This window comes from Ascaphus truei, chromosome 22, assembly GCF_040206685.1.
Source record: "Ascaphus truei isolate aAscTru1 chromosome 22, aAscTru1.hap1, whole genome shotgun sequence".
Taxonomy (NCBI): Eukaryota; Metazoa; Chordata; class Amphibia; order Anura; family Ascaphidae; genus Ascaphus; species Ascaphus truei.
This window is the reverse complement of record NC_134504.1, coordinates 9,037,364-9,056,511: the sequence shown is the minus strand read 5'-3', so window position 1 is coordinate 9,056,511 and position 19,148 is coordinate 9,037,364. Positions and strand designations below refer to the sequence as shown.

At 48.3% G+C, this 19,148-nt stretch overlaps 1 protein-coding gene across 1 annotated transcript in view; it reads right to left on the bottom strand.

Moving 5' to 3' along the window:
* The window catches only part of LOC142472600 (uncharacterized), a 45,628-nt gene that overhangs the window by 3,738 nt on the left and 22,742 nt on the right, over positions 1-19,148 (bottom strand). Inside the window, exons 8-13 of the mRNA XM_075579675.1 lie at positions 14,444-14,632; positions 10,326-10,570; positions 8,761-8,874; positions 8,263-8,376; positions 7,161-7,274; positions 4,495-4,608 (exon numbers count right to left, since the gene is read on the bottom strand). Of these exons, the coding sequence (XP_075435790.1) occupies positions 4,495-4,608; positions 7,161-7,274; positions 8,263-8,376; positions 8,761-8,874; positions 10,326-10,570; positions 14,444-14,632 (890 nt within the window). The remainder of the gene's footprint in view (positions 1-4,494; positions 4,609-7,160; positions 7,275-8,262; positions 8,377-8,760; positions 8,875-10,325; positions 10,571-14,443; positions 14,633-19,148) is intronic.

The following is a 19,148-nucleotide window of genomic DNA, read 5'->3' as shown; positions in this document are numbered from 1 at the left end:
CTCCTGATCTATCACAATTAGTGAGTTAATGATACCAATCCAACCAGACAGAAATATATCGTGAAAAGATAGGCGAGAGAAGTATACATGGTATTTAAACTTGGTCCAATTGCTCCATTTTGTGTTACCTTTTTGTCACATTCAAAACTACTATTCATCCAATTTCCCAAGCACACTGCCTAGGTGAAATATTTAACTCCTCTCTTTCCTTCTCAGATTTTAACTTACTCCCAAGTTCTTGTGGTATCTCGAAGGGGCACACATGCTTAACACTCGTCGGGCAACATGGGCACATTTTTTTTTATAGCCGCTTTAATTATATTATTTCATATCGACCTGGATCCAAGAACGTGAAGGAGAATGCCCTTTTCTGCCAGATCTCCATGGACACAATGGAATATGTGGATAAGGGTCTCATAATCGCCCTTTCTAAATTCATTGCCACTGTTACCCCTGTCTTTCAGCACATTATGAAAGGCCAGGCCAAGTTACCCATTGGACATTCCGTAGCCCTAAGAGCTACGTTATCACTTATTTTCGACAGGAAGCCTTACGAGAGGGACATGAATCCAAGGTCGTAGGCTATCCAAGAGTCCACAAAACTCTGGCATTCCATGAGAGGACCTTTTGGTGGCCAGAGTTAAACTAATGTCTGGGACTTTGTTCCAGTCACAGACCCTGAACGCAGAGACAAGGTCTCTCGAACATTGCCTTCTGCAGGCGCTGCAAATACCATGCACTCCTATCCATGGACTTCATTGTGGAACTTCCCAAATTCACGGCATGACAACCACCCTCGTCGTAATTGATCATTTCTCAAAACCAGCACATTTCGAGCCATTAAAAGAAGTATCCCTCCTCAAAGATGGCAGGCATCTGCACCAAAGAAGTGTTTTGTTTGCTTGGTCTACCCAAATAGTCTTGGACAGAGTTGCAGCTTATATCCATGTTTTGAAAAGGAGTTCTGCAGGCATTTGAAGATCAATCTCCATTTTTTTCTCAGCATACCATCCTTAGTTGAACAGTCAAACTGAGTGCACCAATGAATTCCTGGAACAGTATCTGAGGTGCTATGTCAATGAGCAGCAGAACAATTGGGCAGATCTTCTACCATTGGCAGAGTTTGTCCGCAATTCCTTGTCACATGATTCCTTGGGCTGCTCTTCCTTTTTCGCTGCATTGGGTTACCATCCAATGCCTTTCCTCTTCATTCCTCAGCGGTACATGTTCTGGTGGCTGACACCAGGGCAGAGAATCTGCATGATCTTTGAAAGGGGATCCAGGCTACTCTTCACTCGGCAATGGAGAAAAAAAACTTGTCTGTCAAACGAAGGAGGCCAACGCATCCTTATGTCGTTAGGGACAAAGTATGGCCGTCTACATGGAACATTCGGTTATGCCAGCCTTCGACTAAATTTGGAACACGCTTTATTGGTCCATACAGGATCACTCGAAAAGTGAATGTGGTTGCTTCAACTGGAGCTTCCTCCTTTCTTGAAGATTCCATCGACCTTCCACGTGTCACTACTGAAGCCTGTCGGAAAGAATACATTTGTGTACATCTTCACCGCTTCCTAAACCGGTACCCATTGATGGTCAACTAGGGTATGAGGTATGGAAGATATTGGACGTGTGTACGTTCAGAGGCTCTCTGCAATATCTGGCAGATTGGAAGGGGTATGGTCCTAAAGAGAGGTGTTGGGTAAAGGGTCAAGATGTTTACGCCACTACCATGGACAAGACATTTTGTCACCATCCTGAAAAAACAGGGTCTGGTTGCCCATGAATGGAAGGGAGGAACTGTGAGGCTTTGCTTTGCAGCCATGATGGCTGATGGACCAGGAGACTCACCCCACCTAAGATAGGCACAAAACTAACCTTTCCTAGTTGCAATAGCACAGAAAACAAAGTCTTTACAAAGTCCTTTAGATGACCGGGACTCGGCCCGAAAAGTCCTGGAACTGAAACAGGCATGGAACGTAAATACAGACAGCACACACTAAGAAAGTATGTGTAGCAATAACGGGTGCAGACAGGAACAGAGAGGACCCTCGTTCCTCTCAAATAATCAATAGAACATAAACGTTCCCAGCACACCAAGAAAAAAAGAACTAATAAAGGATCAGCCAAAAAGTCAAATTTAATTAAACATTAACGATGCATATAACGTCAAACAGCAACAGAGGGACAACGTATATATATGGGAACAGGGACACAGACAGGGATGGGGAAGGAAAGAGAGGAAAGGAGAGGAAGAAAAAAACACGGGAAATAAAAAGTGCAGGGCAAGGGGGGCAACGTAACGTTTCGGGGTACAGACCCCTTCTTCTGGCCCGTTCCCAGGTAGACCAAAGTCACCTGGTACTTCCCTTACCCTGTGACTAGGTCCCTGAAATACACAGTGACACACTGACACTAAATTACAAAGGTAAATGAAATAGTGGAATACCAAAGATATATAGAGAGCTAGTGCTAGTTCTCCAAGCAAAATACAGGTAAACTGGGAAGCACAAATCTCATATAGGAGTGCCTGAAAACACAGTGAAGGATAAGGAGTATAACTGGCAAAATATGGTGCTACAAGGTTAATGACCCACTGAAGTAGACTTGTGGCCAGCATACACAGGAACAGTCCAAAGGTAGGTTAAGCTGCAACAGTAAACTCCTCAGTGTGCAAAAAAAAAACCAGCACATGTTCCCGTGTTTTTTTCTTCCTCTCCTTTCCTCTCTTTCCTTCCCCATCCCTGTCTGTGTCCCTGTTCCCATATATATACGTTGTCCCTCTGTTGCTGTTTGACGTTATATGCATCGTTAATGTTTAATTAAATTTGACTTTTTGGCTGATCCTTTATTAGTTCTTTTTTTCTTGGTGTGCTGGGAACGTTTATGTTCTATTGAAACCGGAATGCCGTTCCTGACGCCACCGCGCTTTCCACTCTGGGAGGTGCTGAAATCCCTTGACCGGAAGCGAGTATCAAACGTCCTGGTACTCTTTTCGGCTTGTAGTCCCAGCCGCGACCACTACTACAGTCTCTTTTCAGAACTTGGCCCCGAAAAGTGGGTCTTAGAAAATTTCTTGCCTTGAAATTTCTGAAGCCGGCTCGCATCTATTTCTCACAGAGCATCTTTTGGTCAGTTCAAATTTGCCGCTGCTGTCTTGGCGCTTAGAATCTGAGGATCAGATTGGCTTCTGGGTTTCTTATAGTATTTCAGATTTATTCATGAAATACTACAACCAATCCGAGCCTGGGAACTTTACAACCAGCCAATCAGAGGGCTGCCAGTCTTCCAATGCCGGGCAAGTGGATCTTCTGAATGCAAAGAAGGCATGCGTGAGTTTGTCACCCTAGCAACTTGTTATTCAGAAGCCACCCACTGGGTTAGGGGCCTCCATGTCTGGGAAGGCAAATGCTGGCCGCGATGGCTGACTTTATTTCCCGGACGAGGGTACTCAACCCAACCATCCTGGTCAAATGGCTCTAACACCTCGGGCAGCATCTGTGACTGAAGTACGGACCTAGGGCAGGCTCAGTGGCACCACAAACTGGTAGCCCACGAGTCCCCCTCAGAGAACCGTCTTTGAAAGTCCCAGCTTATAACACAGTGTATAAAGCATAATACCATACCAACATTCAAAGTTAATAAAATATACTTAGACATTTTAGCCAGGAAAAGTGTAAAAGTCTTTCTGGTGTTAGGGACAGAATGAGAACGTTTACTTTTTATTCCCACTAGCCCTATGCCTAACACTCTGCATACCTGACTTACATTTTTTTTTTTTAAAACCCACAGCTTTATTACTTAGTTGGAGTACCCCCTGAGCCCCCATACCCGGTTCAGGGTGACCTGGACAATAGCTGGACATCCCCCCTTATACTAGGGACCCCTATACCATTCTGGTGATAACTTGCATCCCTATGCCCCTTTTACCTTTCTGGTCTGTGCTGAAGCAGGGACTCCTGGGGGTGAGCTGCAAGAACGTTTTCAGGGTAGGATTTTGACCGGAGCATTGTGTCTATAAGTATCCGGGATTCTGACCTGATCCCTGGCTACATTATTGGGGTATCCAGCAACCCTGGAACCCCGCTATGTAGACACAATCTGATAACATTTTCTCCGCAAACTCCCCCTTGAAACTCATAGCCTAGCAATCTCTGCTTGCTGGCACTCCTGGAAAGGCAAAATCATACACATTCTGTCACATATTTTTCATGCAATGCATGGCAGTACATATACAACAGTCAGGCCCAAGAGCTGACACTATGACCCCAAAACATGGATCAGGAGCAACCAAGTGGGCTTGACCTTCATTAGTGAGCCTGGTTACCCCCTCACCGTGTCTCCATGCTACACCCTGTTTCAGAACATCATAGACGAGGACATTTTGGCTACGAGTCCCCGATGGATGGAGAGACCTGCAGGAAAATATTGCAGACCTTCCAGTCCATTTTAAACAAACTGAATAAAGACAAGTGAGGATATGAAGTTACTTACCACCAATAGGAAATGAATCTATTTCATGCTTTATTGGGGTCAAATGATCCTCGGTGTTCAGTTCTTCTTCCTCCGACTTAATCTCTAATCGCTCCGGTACAAACGCTGGAAAACCTGGCAATAAGAAAAGGAAAACCCATCATGTAAAGCAGGGTTGTGAGGGATGGGGCGGCCCGGCCAAGCGGAGGATAAGCGCCGGGAGCAAGTTCTCGCGTCCAAGTTCTCGGGACCCATTTCTGAGAATTGGACGGAGCTGAAACCAGCGGGGAGAACGCGGTTGCTCTCCCGAAAAAGGAGTACCGTGTGTTCCTGGACGTGGAGCGGACAGGGTAAGCCTACCTGAAACAGGCGCCCTGCACAGAGTTGAGCCTAGTGTCTCCCCCCCAGTGGGTATGTATTCCCCGTTCTGCGCATTTTCTGTATGTTTGCGGGCTTGCCCCGAATTAAACTATTTTATTCAATAAAGGATATGTATTCCATCCGGAGACAGCAGACAACACAATGCACAGAGCTATAACTCACCAAAACAGGAGTAACGGGGGGAGGGGAAACACTAGCTAACTAGGTGCTGGGCACCGTTTTGGTAGGCTTACCTGGGAGTACCTTCCAGGTTCATAGGGGTCTCAGGTCTCCCAGACCGCGGGAACGCAGTTACTTTTCCTCGCTCTGGGGTGTCTCTTGCAAAGCCTCGGAGCACACCGCTTAGTCCGTTTACACGCCACCTCCAGGACAAATCTCTGGAGCTCAGATAGGCTCCCCTATACATGGGTTTCCCCATCTCCATGGGAAAGCATTGAAGAATACCGTGACCAACCACAGCACAGATGCTGTGTGTGGACAAAATCACAGTGCGAGACCTATCCGGGCTAAACAGGGTGTTACCGGAAGGCAATTACCCAGACAAATACTCCCCCAGAGAGAGATATACCTGGGAGGACTGGGAAAGGGGACAAACAAAACACAGTAATCTACATACTATAAAACATGTGAACAACACAATAAAGTGCAAAGAAAAGTGCTACACAAGGCCAGACGGCAATATCACAAAAGAAAAAAAGGAAAACAGTCCAAAGTCATAGAGGGCAGCTACATCTCAGGCACTAAGTTTCGTGGCCCGCTCCCACAAAAACGTGGTACTTCCCTTGAGTAGGCAAAGAGAGTCACGTAGCTACAATGCAACATATGGTTACTTTATCTGTAGGAACGATCCAAAGATCTTCATCAGCTGCTCTGCATCGCATCGCCATGCAATCCAGCATGGAAGGGTGGTGTGCTCTTGCATGCTGGATAGTATGGCGATGCGATGCAGAGCCGCTAGCAGCTGATCAGATCATTTTTGGCTCCTACCCCCTTCACCCACCTCCAATAAACCAGGTACTCTGGTTTAACCCCTTCATTACCTTCGCAGCCAAGGTAATGAAGCTGTTTTTATTTTAATAACAGTATTGAAGCATGGAGTCTCCGGAGCTGAACCACATTCATTTTAGCCTCGGGGACCCCCTTGCTTCCCGAGTTATCAGTATCTCCCTGCATTGTTTAAATCTCCTGTCACGTGACCGGGACATTTAACCTTTGCAGAGATACCGGCACCCCCATACCGGGGACTGTAACTCGGGAAGCAGGAGGTCCTCGAGGCTGAAATAAATGCGTTTCAGCTCGGGAGCCCCACTGCTTCAATACTGTGTTATTAAAATAAAAACAGTGAGATGCAGCGTCTCTGCGCAGGGAGATCGCCTGTAAGAGCTGTGCAGGGAGACGCAGCTCTCTGTGCAGGGAGATCGCCTGTAAGAGCTGTGCAGGGAGACGCAGCTCTCTGTGCAGGGAGATCGCCTGTAAGAGCTGTGCAGGGAGACGCAGCTCTCTGTGCAGGGAGATCGCCTGTAAGAGCTGTGCAGGGAGATGCAGCTCTCTGCGCAGGGAGATCGCCTGTAAGAGCTGTGCAGGGAGATCGCCTGTATGAGCTGTGCAGGGAGATGCAGCTCTCTGTGCAGGGAGATCGCCTGTAAGAGCTGTGCTGGGAGATCGCCTGTAAGAGCTCTGCAGGTAGACGCAGCTCTCTCTCTCTCTCTGTGCAGCCCTTGGAGACTGCAGGGAGATCGCCTGTAAGAGCTGTGCAGGTAAACGCAGCTCTCTCTCTCTCTGTGCAGCCCTTGGAGACTGCAGGCAGATCACCGGGGCAGAACTTAGAAAAAGCCTGAGACAAAGACGCTGCTATCCCGAGCGGTTTGGCATTTTCCTACCTCACGGTTTCTGACTTGCAATAACTCTTTCTGAATACCGTGATGACACAAATGTCAGACCGATTGGTAGGGTCATGCCAAAATGTTCGATTTGGCAGTGATTTTATGGAAGCTACCTGAATAGGCCCCTTAGGGTGTAAGAACACACTGGTCAAACGGTGGAAGGTGCCCTTGAAATGTTTTATTTTTCCCCACCAATGCACTCCATGGATGGTCAGTGACCCACAACTCTGCAGTTCCAACCTTCATACTCATTAGTGAGACATACTGCTCTGTAACTCTGCTGCATGGAGCTGGTTCCAGAATAATCAGCAGGCCTAGGGGCTTCCTATGAGAGATAATAAACCCGGAATATTCCCTAAAGGTGACCATACTTCTTGTAACAAGATAACCTTTGTTTACCCCAAAGGATGTTATAGTACTCACCAGAGGCAGCAAATGAATCTATTTCTCTCTTTATTGTGGTTAGATGAGCCTCAGTGTTTGGTTCTTCTCTCTCAGACTTAATCTCTAACGTCTCTGGTACAATCACTGGGAAACCTGCCAACAAGAAAAGGAAAATCCATCATGTAAAGCTGGGAGTGGGAACTCTTCCTGTGATATCACTATACAGAAATACTGTATACTGATTCCTCAGGGGAGGGGGTAGGTAATTTATTGTACATGATTACCTACTGTTTGACTGCATTTTTTCCTATTGCCTTTAGAAGTACATCATACTTGCACTGTTTAGATGAGGGAAGATCCTGCCTGCCTGTGCTGATTTTCTTCTGACCAGCCGCTATTGGACATAGGCTTTGTCACCGCTGGCCGCACCCACAAAGTACGGCCATCTATGGGGTAGTGCGTACAAAGGGCGATGAGCGACCACCTTTGCCAAAAGACAAGAAATGGTGTCTCTTGGTGCGGTGGCCGAGCGAAGGCAACTTCATGGCGGGGGTCCAGCCAATGAGAGCGAAGCAGCCGCGTGACGTCATGGCCGCGCCCCCACCACGCCGCCCAATCGCGAGTGATCGGAAGTCCTTCAGATCGCACGGATGGAGGGGGAGAGCGCTGGCATGGGCTCCGTCGCGCAGCCATAGCAATGTTAACCCTGTGAACATTTTAGTTCGACTTCAAGACAGTGCTTGATCGTCATAACAGATTATTGATTTCAACTGGTTTGACAATCCTAGAACAATTTGATGACAAAATCCCCAAATTGATGGGCTGGCACATTCCGTGTTATGAATCTTTGGTTTACGCGCTCATCCCACAACGCACTATAGAATAGATCGGTTCCCTAGTATAGTTAAATAATTACCGGTCTTTCTTCTCATAAGCAAAGTTCATTTAGTCAAATTATTTGGCCAAATTATTTTTTAGCCCAGGGCTTTTTGTCTTTTGTTGTGTACCTGAGGTCACAATCCCAGTACCGTTCCTTTTGACACATATATACGGTGTGGTGGGTTTGTGTTCCGAGCTTGCAGGGCTTTGTGCATTTTAAAACAAATTGAATAAATACAAGTGAGGATATAAGGTTACTTACCCCCAACTGGAAATGAAACTATTTCTCTCTTTATTGTGGTTAGATGAGCCTCAGTGTTTGGTTCTTCTCTCTCAGACTTAATCTCTAACGTCTCTGGTACAATCACTGGGAAACCTGCCAACAAGAAAAGGAAAATCCATCATGTAAAGCTGGGAGTGGGAACTCTTCTTGTGATATCACTATACAGAAATACTGTATACTGATTCCTAAGGGGAGGGGGTAGGTAACTGATTGTACTTGATTATTAACCCTGAGTGATGAGTGTTTTTACCCCCGAGTGCTGGAAACATGCTGGAGTTTATGGTGCTACCAATGTTCAAACCTCACTAATGATAACAATATTCCCAATATAACCTTAGACAAATCATGTGTTTGTTTGCTAATAAAACTTATAAATGTATCCATGCTTTAATTTTATTCTCCTCAATATTGTAGACATTTCAGTCTATTTTTAAAACTAATTGAATAGAAGACAAGTGAGGATACAAGGTTACTTACCCCCAACAGGAAATGAATCCATTTCTCTCTTTATTGAGGTCACATGATCCTCAGCGTTTGGTTCTTCTTTCTCCGACTTAATCTCTAATCGCTTCAGTACAACCGTTGGAAAACCTGGCAATAAGAAAAGGAAAATCCATCATGTAAAGCTGGGAGTTGGGGCTCTTCTTATGATTTCACCTTCTCTGATATTGGTATAATGTAATACCTGTCGTAAAGAAATGTTTTACTAGTCCTTCTGGCATAAATTGACAAATATAGTTGAAGACATATTACATTTTACCTGCTAGTGGTTCTGTAAAAAACACAAGATTAATTAATTTGGATGTTTGACTCACATAACTGCAAAATAACCAGATAGCCGTCACGGGAGACAGGATAATTCACCGCGACCAAGACCAGACAGGAAAAAGGAGTCAAATAAAAGGATATTTAATCCAACCGGAGCGAGCGGAGACAGCATAATACACAAAGAGCTATAACTCACTAAAAGAGGGGTTACAGGTGTGGGGTGGGGAGAAGAAAACTAGCCATCTAGGTGCTGGGTACCGATTCGGTAGGCTTCACCCAGGAGTATTGCCACATTCGTAGGGGTCTCAGGTCTCCCAGACTTTGCGATGCAGTTTGCACAAAAGCACTTTAAAATCTCCCGCTCGCCAGCTTCAGTCTCCATATCTCCAGCTAAGCTCCAGTGATACCCAGCAAACCAAAAGTCCCCGTGCACAATGCAAGTTTCACTTTCCCCCCTTGGAACGGCAACGAGCTTCGTTCTGGGGCGTCTCCGGCACAGCCTTGGAGCGCACCAACTTCAGGACAGTCTCTGGAGCTCAGGTCGGCTCCCCTTTACATCGTTTCCCCGTCTCCATAGGAATGCATTGACAACGGGATTGCGAGCAAACGCAGCGCAGATGCTGCGTGTGGACAAATCACAGCGCGAAGGCTCGCCCGTGGGGGCCAATCCGGCCTGGAAGTGTCACTGTTCTCCCAGGATGGCCGGCAGCGGCTGGCTTACAGGTGCGGGAATTTCAAAATCAGCAAACCAGAACAGCGCCTATTGGAGCTCGTATGCAGCGCAGTTCTATGGACAGTCGGATATCTCCTGCAGAGATAAGAGCCTCAATGTCTGGGGCAGACAAAGGTTCCGTTCTTTGGACCAACGTCTCCCAGACATGAGTTCTGCCCGTCCGCACTCTTGTCCTCCGCACTGCACCTCCCCCCCGCCCCCCTTCTCGACTAGCATGAACCCGGTTCCCTTGGCGTGCAGACTGGGTCAGTGTATTACTAACTTAGCACACTAAGGCAACAACCAAATACATTTTACCGTTACAGTACACAGGAAAACATTGAATAAAGGATTACACATACAGTGATACATAGTAACACACAGGGTTTTGGACCAGGTGCGCCATATAAAGATGAATCTGCAGGGAAAATCCTGCAGCTCCATTCAGACAGATACTGGCAATGGCTGGGCTTAACTTTTAATATGGTAGCCATTTTGCCCCTACCGTCAAAATAGACCTACTTGCAAATTTCAGAGCCATCAAAATACATACAATACTCACTTAACAAGTGTGGATCCATGCTGGTAGTGGGCAGTGCTCCTTTGTTCATGCTGGTAGTGGGCAGTGCTCCTCTGTCCACGCTGGTAGTGGGCAGTGCTCCGCTGTCCATGCTGGTAGTGGGCAGTGCTCCTCTGTCCATGCTGGCAGTGGGCAGTGCTCCTCTGTCCATGCTGGCAGTGGGCAGTGCTCCTCTGAAGGTGCGGAGATAGATTCCTTGATTTAGATTTGGTAGATGCCAGCTGTACCTGTATAAAAGAGAAGAAATGTAATTAGTACGATCTGTTTTATTGGATAAATATACAGTATTTAGTATGAGCTTTCAAACCTAAAATTATTAACACAAAACTACCCCAAAGGGGAGTCAGAGAGACAGGGACACCAAAACACACATCTGGTCCATCCTCAAACAGAAGCATCATTTCAAACACTACAAAATACATTAATGGTTCAGGATTGCTATAACATAACCATCTAGTATAAACAGTCAGGGATCAACAGCTATAAGAATAGCAATGCCCTCCTAGTGCAACATAGTAACACACTGTACAGTGCTATAGTATAAATAAAAAAAAGCAGATACATCTGGTGCTCCCGTTTGGCATCAGAGCATCAGAGAGTCTTTGATAAATGTTCCCGATACTTTCTCAGGTCCAGCAGTTCGGCTCAATACTGACACCGCCTCCCTTTTGTATTTCATACGGTGAGAAGTGGGTAATGCAGAGTAAACAGCGCAGTAACTTCCCCTCACCTTTATAAAGGCTGCCGACTCCAACCAAAACATTGCTTTCCTCTGACTTAATACAATTGGCACAAATAGAAGCCTGTTGTGCTCTCCTCTCCATCTGCCTTCATATTCTAATATTACACAGGACATACAACAGGGAAGCCCCTTGGAAGAAGCGAGCACCGACCATTGCAACGTGATATAACTTACATATAAGGAGGAGTGCCTGCGGAAACCTATTTCTCTGCATATTAATAAAGAACCCCAGCACACCTATAATAACACACAGCAAGGAGATCTCTGTGTCATTTGTATGAAGCTGCCCTAAGATTTTATGATCTGCACTAAGATTTTATTGACCTCCATCACCTAGAGGCTGTGATCCGCACCGAGACCTCTGTATAAACAGAGTGGGATCTCTGTAAATACTGTGTAGATCAATATGTAGGAAGCAGAGGGGCAGGTACTAATGCTACAACACTCCTACATATTTTCTAATTGTGCATTATTGTACTTTGTCTTGGTTTTCATCCTGATGGCTAAATCGAAGCCACTTGAGAAAAATATATTTTGTTAATATCCATTTTAAGCAAACAACACTATTATCCAGTATATTGTTTATTATTATAACCCACAATTACTTTGTTTATGAAAAAATCTATTTATAGATTTATGGGATGGCCACAGGGACCAAATCTCTTTATGGGATATTGGGAGCATACCACCATTTGCAATAACAATCCCTATGAGATTTTTTTTTTTTTTTTTTTTTAATACACAGTTGATCCCAATTATTAGATAAAAATAATAATAATAAAATAATTTGGTGCGTCCCTGGAACGACACCAGCGAGTGCTTTTTAGAGCGCTCTGCCGCGCAGCCCTCCGGCGCACACTGCGTCTGCAGTGATAGCTTGTGTGTTGAAAAACTTCACGCATGTTTCGCCCCCTAGTGGCTTCTTTTAGTTCACAGTTCCTTGCGACTGCAGCTTTGTGGCTGTATGTTGTGTAGGTTCTGCATGTAGGTGCGGCAGTCAGCGTGCGAGTCTGCCTCTCCTGCGGGCCGGCTAACTTGGGAGGCAATCCGAGCAAGAATAGCATAGCATTGAAGCAGGGGACCTGCGGGGGTTAAACCGCATTAAGTTCCGCTCCGGGGACCCACTGCTTTCAGAGATACTTGCCTCCGTAAGCGGTGCCGGTAGCCACTCTGGCTAGCAGGGTTCACATAATGGCGGCGTTTCAAAGCTGCTGCCCCAGGGAACCCTGCTCCAAACCCATGTTAAAAAATAATACTTCATATAAAAGCGCATGAATTGCTCATGGGTGTCATGCAAGTGCTCGCTTCATCCTCATCCTCATCCTCATTAGTGTTGTACCGGGTCCGATATTTTTGTAAAACCGGGTAACATGAATGATTTTACCCGGTCGGGCACTCACCTGCAGGGCAAGGAAGACGTTACTGAGGGTGAAGTGGACATCGGCGATATCTGGGAGCAGCAGCTGCTCCCCGGCTGTCCAATAGGAACGCTCCTGCCCCAGCCACGATTCCCCGGCTACCACAGGCAGCGGCTGTTTGCTCTGCTGCTCCGGCCGGCTAAACGCGGACTTCGGCTGCTGCCGCTGCCACCAGGACGGCAGCGGCTGCTCCCAAATTTCGCCGCCGGCTGCAGGTAACTGTTTAACTATTTTCAGCTGCCCTGAAATGACCCGGCGCCGGTCCCAACCCTCTGTTGCCGGGTCCGGGTAATTTCCGGGTTGCTGAAAAAAAAAAAACGCAGGGTAAGCCGAGTACCAGGTCATTTTCAGGTACCCGGTACATCACTAATCGTGATATATAAATATATCCAGGGGGGTAGCCAGGAATGTGGGGCACTGTGATTTGGTGTAGGAGTGCTAATTATGCGCCTCCAGAACAAGATGGTGCCGCACAAAACGGTGTGCGCCGTAGAGGTGACCTGGCATCGGTCTAGGACATTTAGTCACGGGTCACGGGCATTCACGACACGACCAAATGCCGCAAGTGATGTCACCTCTGGGACACTCCGTCCCTAACCGTAGCCCTTAATCTATACCCCCAATACCAATACTACCCCATACCCTAAAAACCTTGATCCGTTACCCTAAAACTCCTACCCAACCACTAACACCCCTAAAATTAACCCACTACCCTAACCACTAAACCCCTAACCTTATCATAGAAGCAGCCGGCGGAGTGTCCAGAGTCTATATAACCAGCCGGCGCTCCCCACCGCCCCAGAGTGTATAACCAGCCGGCGCTCCCCACCGCCCCCAGAGTGTATATAACCAGCCGGCGCTCCCCACCGCCCCCAGAGTGTATATAACCAGCCGGCGCTCCCCACCGCCCCAGAGTGTATATAACCAGCCGGCGCTCCCCACCGCCCCCAGAGTGTATATATAACCAGCCGGCGCTCCCCACCGCCCCAGAGTGTATAACCAGCCAGCGCTCCTCACCGCCCCCAGAGTGTATATAACCAGCCGGCGCTCCCCACCGCCCCCAGAGTGTATATAACCAGCCGGCGCTCCCCACCGCCCCAGAGTGTATATATAACCAGCCGGCGCTCCCCACCGCCCCCAGAGTGTGTATAACCAGCCGGCGCTGCCCACCGCCCCAGAGTGTATATAACCAGACGGCGCTCCCCACCGCCCCCAGAGTGTAAATATAACCAGCCGGCGCTCCCCACCGCCCCCAGAGTGTATAACCAGACAGCGCTCCCCACCGCCCCCAGAGTGTATATAACCAGCCAGCGCTCCCCACCGCCCCCAGAGTGTATATAACCAGCCAGCACTCCCCACCGCCCCAGAGTGTGTATAACCAGACGGCGCTCCCCACCACCCCCAGAGTGTATATAACCAGACGGCGCTCCCCACCGCCCCAGAGTGTGTATATATAACCAGCCGGCGCTCCCCACCGCCCCCAGAGTGTATATAACCAGACAGCGCTCCCCACCGCCCCCAGAGTATATATAACCAGCCGGCGCTCCCCACCGCCCCCAGAGTGTAAATAACCAGACAGCGCTGCCCACCGCCCCCAGAGTGTAAATAACCAGACAGCGCTCCCCACCGCCCCCAGAGTGTAAATAACCAGACAGCGCTCCCCACCGCCCCAGATAGTATATATATAACCAGCCGGCGCTACCCACCTCCCCAGAGTGTATATAACCAGACAGCACTGTACAACTGCACATAAGATATCCTTCCAGAGTCTAAGGGGAGGCGGGGGTGTCACATGGGTGGGCGTCATAAAGGCACACACATGGGGGGGCAGCAGGGCGCACACACACGGGGCAGTTGGGGGCACACACACAGGGGGCGCACACACAGGGGGCGCACACACAGGGGGCCATTGGGGACGGCAGTTGGGTGCTTATCCCGACCTTGGTCTCCAGTCCCCTGCAGCACCGTGCGATCTCTCAGCAGGGTTTAAACGTACTTTGCTTGGGTGCCCACCAGGGGTCGCTGGTCCACAGATGTTGGTGGGGGAAGAGGTCCATCTACTACAGCCGGCGCTCCGGGTCCCTGCTATTTTTCTAATGCTGTGATTTCTCAGGAAGTGGAAACACTGACTACATCCGGGTCACAGCTCTGTGTCCTACTGCGCATGCTCACACTAAGGGGATCATGGGAGTTGTAGTTTTTATAGCGTTCAGTACAGATTAAGTGTCACATTCTGTGTATTGTATTGTATTGTATTGTATGTCTTTATTTATATAGCGCCATTAGTGTACATAGCGCTTCACAGTAGTAATACAAATGTGTAGATTAGAAACTTTTCCTAGAGACTGTGCTAGTGAAAGTCTCTCACAGGCAGCGCTGGGGAAGCACAGACAGGGCTGGGGCAGCAAAGGCAGGGCAGGGGCAGCACAGGCAGGGCAGGGGCAGCACAGGCAGGGCTGGGGCAGCACAGGCAGGGCTGGGGCAGGACAGGCAGGGCTGGGGCAGGACAGGCAGGGCTAGCACAGACAGAGCTGCTGGGTGTGTCTGTGAAGGGCAGGTTGCGCTGATTTTATCATTTAATTTATTTTCCAAGTTGCAGCTGAGACGATAACAAGCCCCTCTGCTCCCCACACAGAGCCCCCCAATCCCCACACACAGCCCCCCTCTCTGCTCCCCACACAGAGCCCCCCCTGCTCCCCCACACAGAGCCCCCCTCTCTGCTCCCCCACACAGAGCCCCCCTGCTCCCCCACACAGAGCTCCCCCACAAAGCCCCCCCCTGCTCCCCCACACAGAAAGCCAGGTGATATATGAAGACGGATTTAGGGTAAATATTGTTCATTTGAGAGACCCTTGCGAAGGTGAAAAGTGGGACAACCTGTGAGCTGTGTATTCACCCTTGTCCCGTGTGCAGGTCTTAATCCTAAACGGCATCCGAGCGGTGGCCATGCGTGTGCCCTGCTGGGTGCGCACGCTCGCTCACAATTGGCGTCAGAACAAGGTGCCTTGCAGCTGGGGAGACCCGAGTGGTGAGACTAAAATTTGGCGCCCCCCTTAAAAATAAATATATATATATATTTTTTACAGGGGTGTTGAATTTTCAGTCTGTGCAGGACGCAATTATGAGTGAGAGTATTTATCCTTTATATGATATCATAATTCGCCTCTAATGAACACGGAATATCCAACCTGCACCCTATATATCTAAGCTACGTTCGAGAGATGTAGCGCCGTTTCTCCCCCCCCCCCCCCCCCCTTCCACCTCTCTGGGAGATCTGCCCTTGCTACCGGTGTGTGTGGTTCCTGTTGTTGGTTTGCAGGAGAGCTGAGGGTCCTCGATAATGTGGGGACAACAGGACAGGCTTTTGTGGTAGGATGCTTAGTTCTATCTCAGCAGTACCTCCAATTGTGACTGAGTCGCCGGATGCTCCCGGTGATTCCCTTAGCAGGGCTCTGTCGTATTAGCTATACGCACGCATGCGCAGACCATCACGCAAGCGGCGGCAATATGGAAAGGTGCCACAGGGGAACTACAGTTCCCAGCAGCCCATAGGGCTGTTGATCACATGCTGCGAAGCAGCCAATCGCGCAGCGGGATTCCGCTGCTCAGAGATTGCTACTATTTGCGCGCTGCAGACCACGCCAGTCGGAGCTGGGACAGCAGAAGGGTAGGGTGTGCGTGTGCAAGGTGTCAGTGACCCCTGCACTAGGCCAGAGACCCCCTTAGGCCCTGACTCACTACAGCTTGTGGTTGCTGCAGTGACAGACCATCAGTTAGGGATACTGCCCCTGTAGTACCAGCATAGGGACACAGCCAGGACATGGCTGCATCCTGGCCTACGGTGGGCTGGGACCAGACCACCATATTAAGAGACTTGTCTGCAAAGGTGATACAATCCCTGCGGGAGGTCACCCCACGTGGAGGCGAAGGCTGCGTTGACATCACTGGATCAGTATCACCTTCCGCTACACCCGGGTGCAGGAGTGCCTGGGCAGATACAAGTGCACCAACGTACACACTGTGCATAGTTTGTTAGGGGTGCTGTCTTGTGTTATTGGGGCAAGGGAAGTACCTCAAAGTACCTTGGACTTGAGGGAACGGGCCTGAGGAAGGGGTTGTTCCCTAAAACGTTGCCCCCCTGTTTATCCCCATTTGACCCCCCCTTTTTTTCCCTATTTTGCTTTTTCATTTCTTATCACCGTTTTTTGTACTACCTATGTTGGCATTGTGTATTTTAGGTTATTGTGTGTGGGTCACATCACTCCATGTATTTAACTTGTGTAGATATTAAATACTTTTTTTATTTGGCATTTACCTTTCCCTTAGATTTATTCCATCAGTCAGTGAGTGCTGGAACTATTATTACTGTTCTGTAATTATTTAGGAGGAATTGGGTCCTTCTTTTTTTTCCTTTAGTTTGCACCCTGCAATTTGCGTACGATTATCAGTAGATTATTTGAGTGCTGTCTATCATTATTCTTTCTCAATATTGAATATATGTTACAATATGTACAGTACATAATAATTGACACATCCACTAAGGATATTGAGAATCTGTACACACAAATTACTTTTCAATCAATTTGAATTAGACTCCGCTGTGCGGGGTGTATATCTAATCGGATATGGATCTAAACTATGACCTCCTAATGAAGCACACCCATGTGTGAAACACATAGTGGTTTGGAATCCAGTTGGTGTTCTGTAATTTGCATTACACTGAAGTTGACGGAGACATGCGTGCATGCAGGCAGGCAGCTGAGTCTGACTTCTACAAACGGGAAACGTGAACCCGGAAGTGAGAGACCAGCGCCGACAAACAGCTGATCCCAGCTTTCCTACAGCATGTGTATATATGTATTCATGATTTGTGGTTTTCCCTTATTGAGATGATACTGTAGGAATGAATGCGCCACTAAGGATATATATCATAATCACTGAATATAGATACGCCTCCGGATAATAATTAGGAGAATTACACACTTACATACGGTGGGAATATACATCCAAACGTATGCCTATGTTACCATACGCAGATATCACTATATATGATACATGCAAGATTGGATTATAGAGTTCCGACGAACCTATGATCTCATGAATGGATTAAATCAGTCCTATCTCGAGATAAATTTATATACTGTATTAATCCACTAGGTCTAACATTTGATGCCAGGATTAAACTGCTGACCTGAATACTAATTGGATCAATTTGGAATAGATGTCTATAGATAGCAGTCCGAACCTAAGATACTAAGATATATCCATCTTTAAGGGCTACCTATACAGCCACTTCACCATTGGGTTATTTTAAAGTATGAATGAATTTGTGTGTTTTTAACAAATATTTGAATTAATAAAATGTCATTATTTTCTGATCTTCCCGCTTTCTATGGGTCAATAGACCTAATAACAGCAATTATCTGTTGGACCATTGTAGTCCGCCTATTATAATCCAGCATAGAGTGCTACTAATAGAGGGAACCTTTCTGATCCTTCTTGGATCAACACTGTTATTACCAGTTTGACATTACATAGAAGAAAAATAGGTCTTTTAAAAATATACGTTAACTCTTGGTGAACCAGATTAAAATACTGAATATTTTAACGGTACTATTGTGTTGGTAGGGGCAGCCTGGCAAGGAAATTAAAGAATAAGCCCGCTGGATGCCAATACCCATCAAGAAGGAGGTCTATGTTGTAGCCTTATGTGGCCATTTTATTGCATCCAAAATGGCTGACACCCTGTATATTATGTCCCCCTATAAGATAGGGAAATATACTGTGTATATGTCACGGGAGACCAGGCATTTACACCTTTTAACCGGGATCATAACATTGAGCAAAACAAGGAGGTACAATAAATTGTGATTTATTCCTTAGAAACAGACATACACACAATGGATCTATATCTATATTTTTGAAACCATTGTATGTCCGTGTCTAGGGGGAATCTGATTGGTCCGTCGGCCGCCGCCCTCCCACGGCTCTCATTGGCTCACCCCCCCCCCCCTGTGTCCCACCCCCCCCACGGCTCTCATTGGCCGGTGTACCTCGCCCTTCTCCCCCCCTCCACCGCGTGCCCCTCTGAGCGCAGTGCAGCCGCAGATTCTCCTCACCAAGCGCCCCTGCAACCCCCCCAGCCGCACCTCACACCCGGCCCGCCATGAAACCTACCGGCCACACCCGGGCCGCAACCTCCATCCGCACCCCCGCCGGATCAGTCCCTCACACCCGCATTACCACCCCCCTCCTCGAAGCGCACCATCAGCCCCTCTCACCGTCGCCTCTCTCCCTGCCGCTCGCCGCTCACCTCTCACGGCCGCACGCCGCATACTCCAGGCCGTCGCCTCCCGCACGCCGCACACTTCCGGCCCTCGCCTCTCTCCCGCACGCCGCACACTTCCGGCCCTCGCCTCTCTCCCGCACACTTCCGGCCCTCGCCTCTCTCCCGCATGCCGCATACTCCGCACAGGCCTGCACAACACGCGGCCCCACTGTGCGGACCGCGGCGGCTGCTTTCCTCCTCCTCCCGAGCCCGCTCTCCCTCCCCCTGCGAGCCGAGCCCGCTCTCCCCTTCCTCCCCGGGGGAGCCGAGCCCGCTCTCCCCTTCCTCCCCGGGGGAGCCGAGCCCGCTCTCCCCTT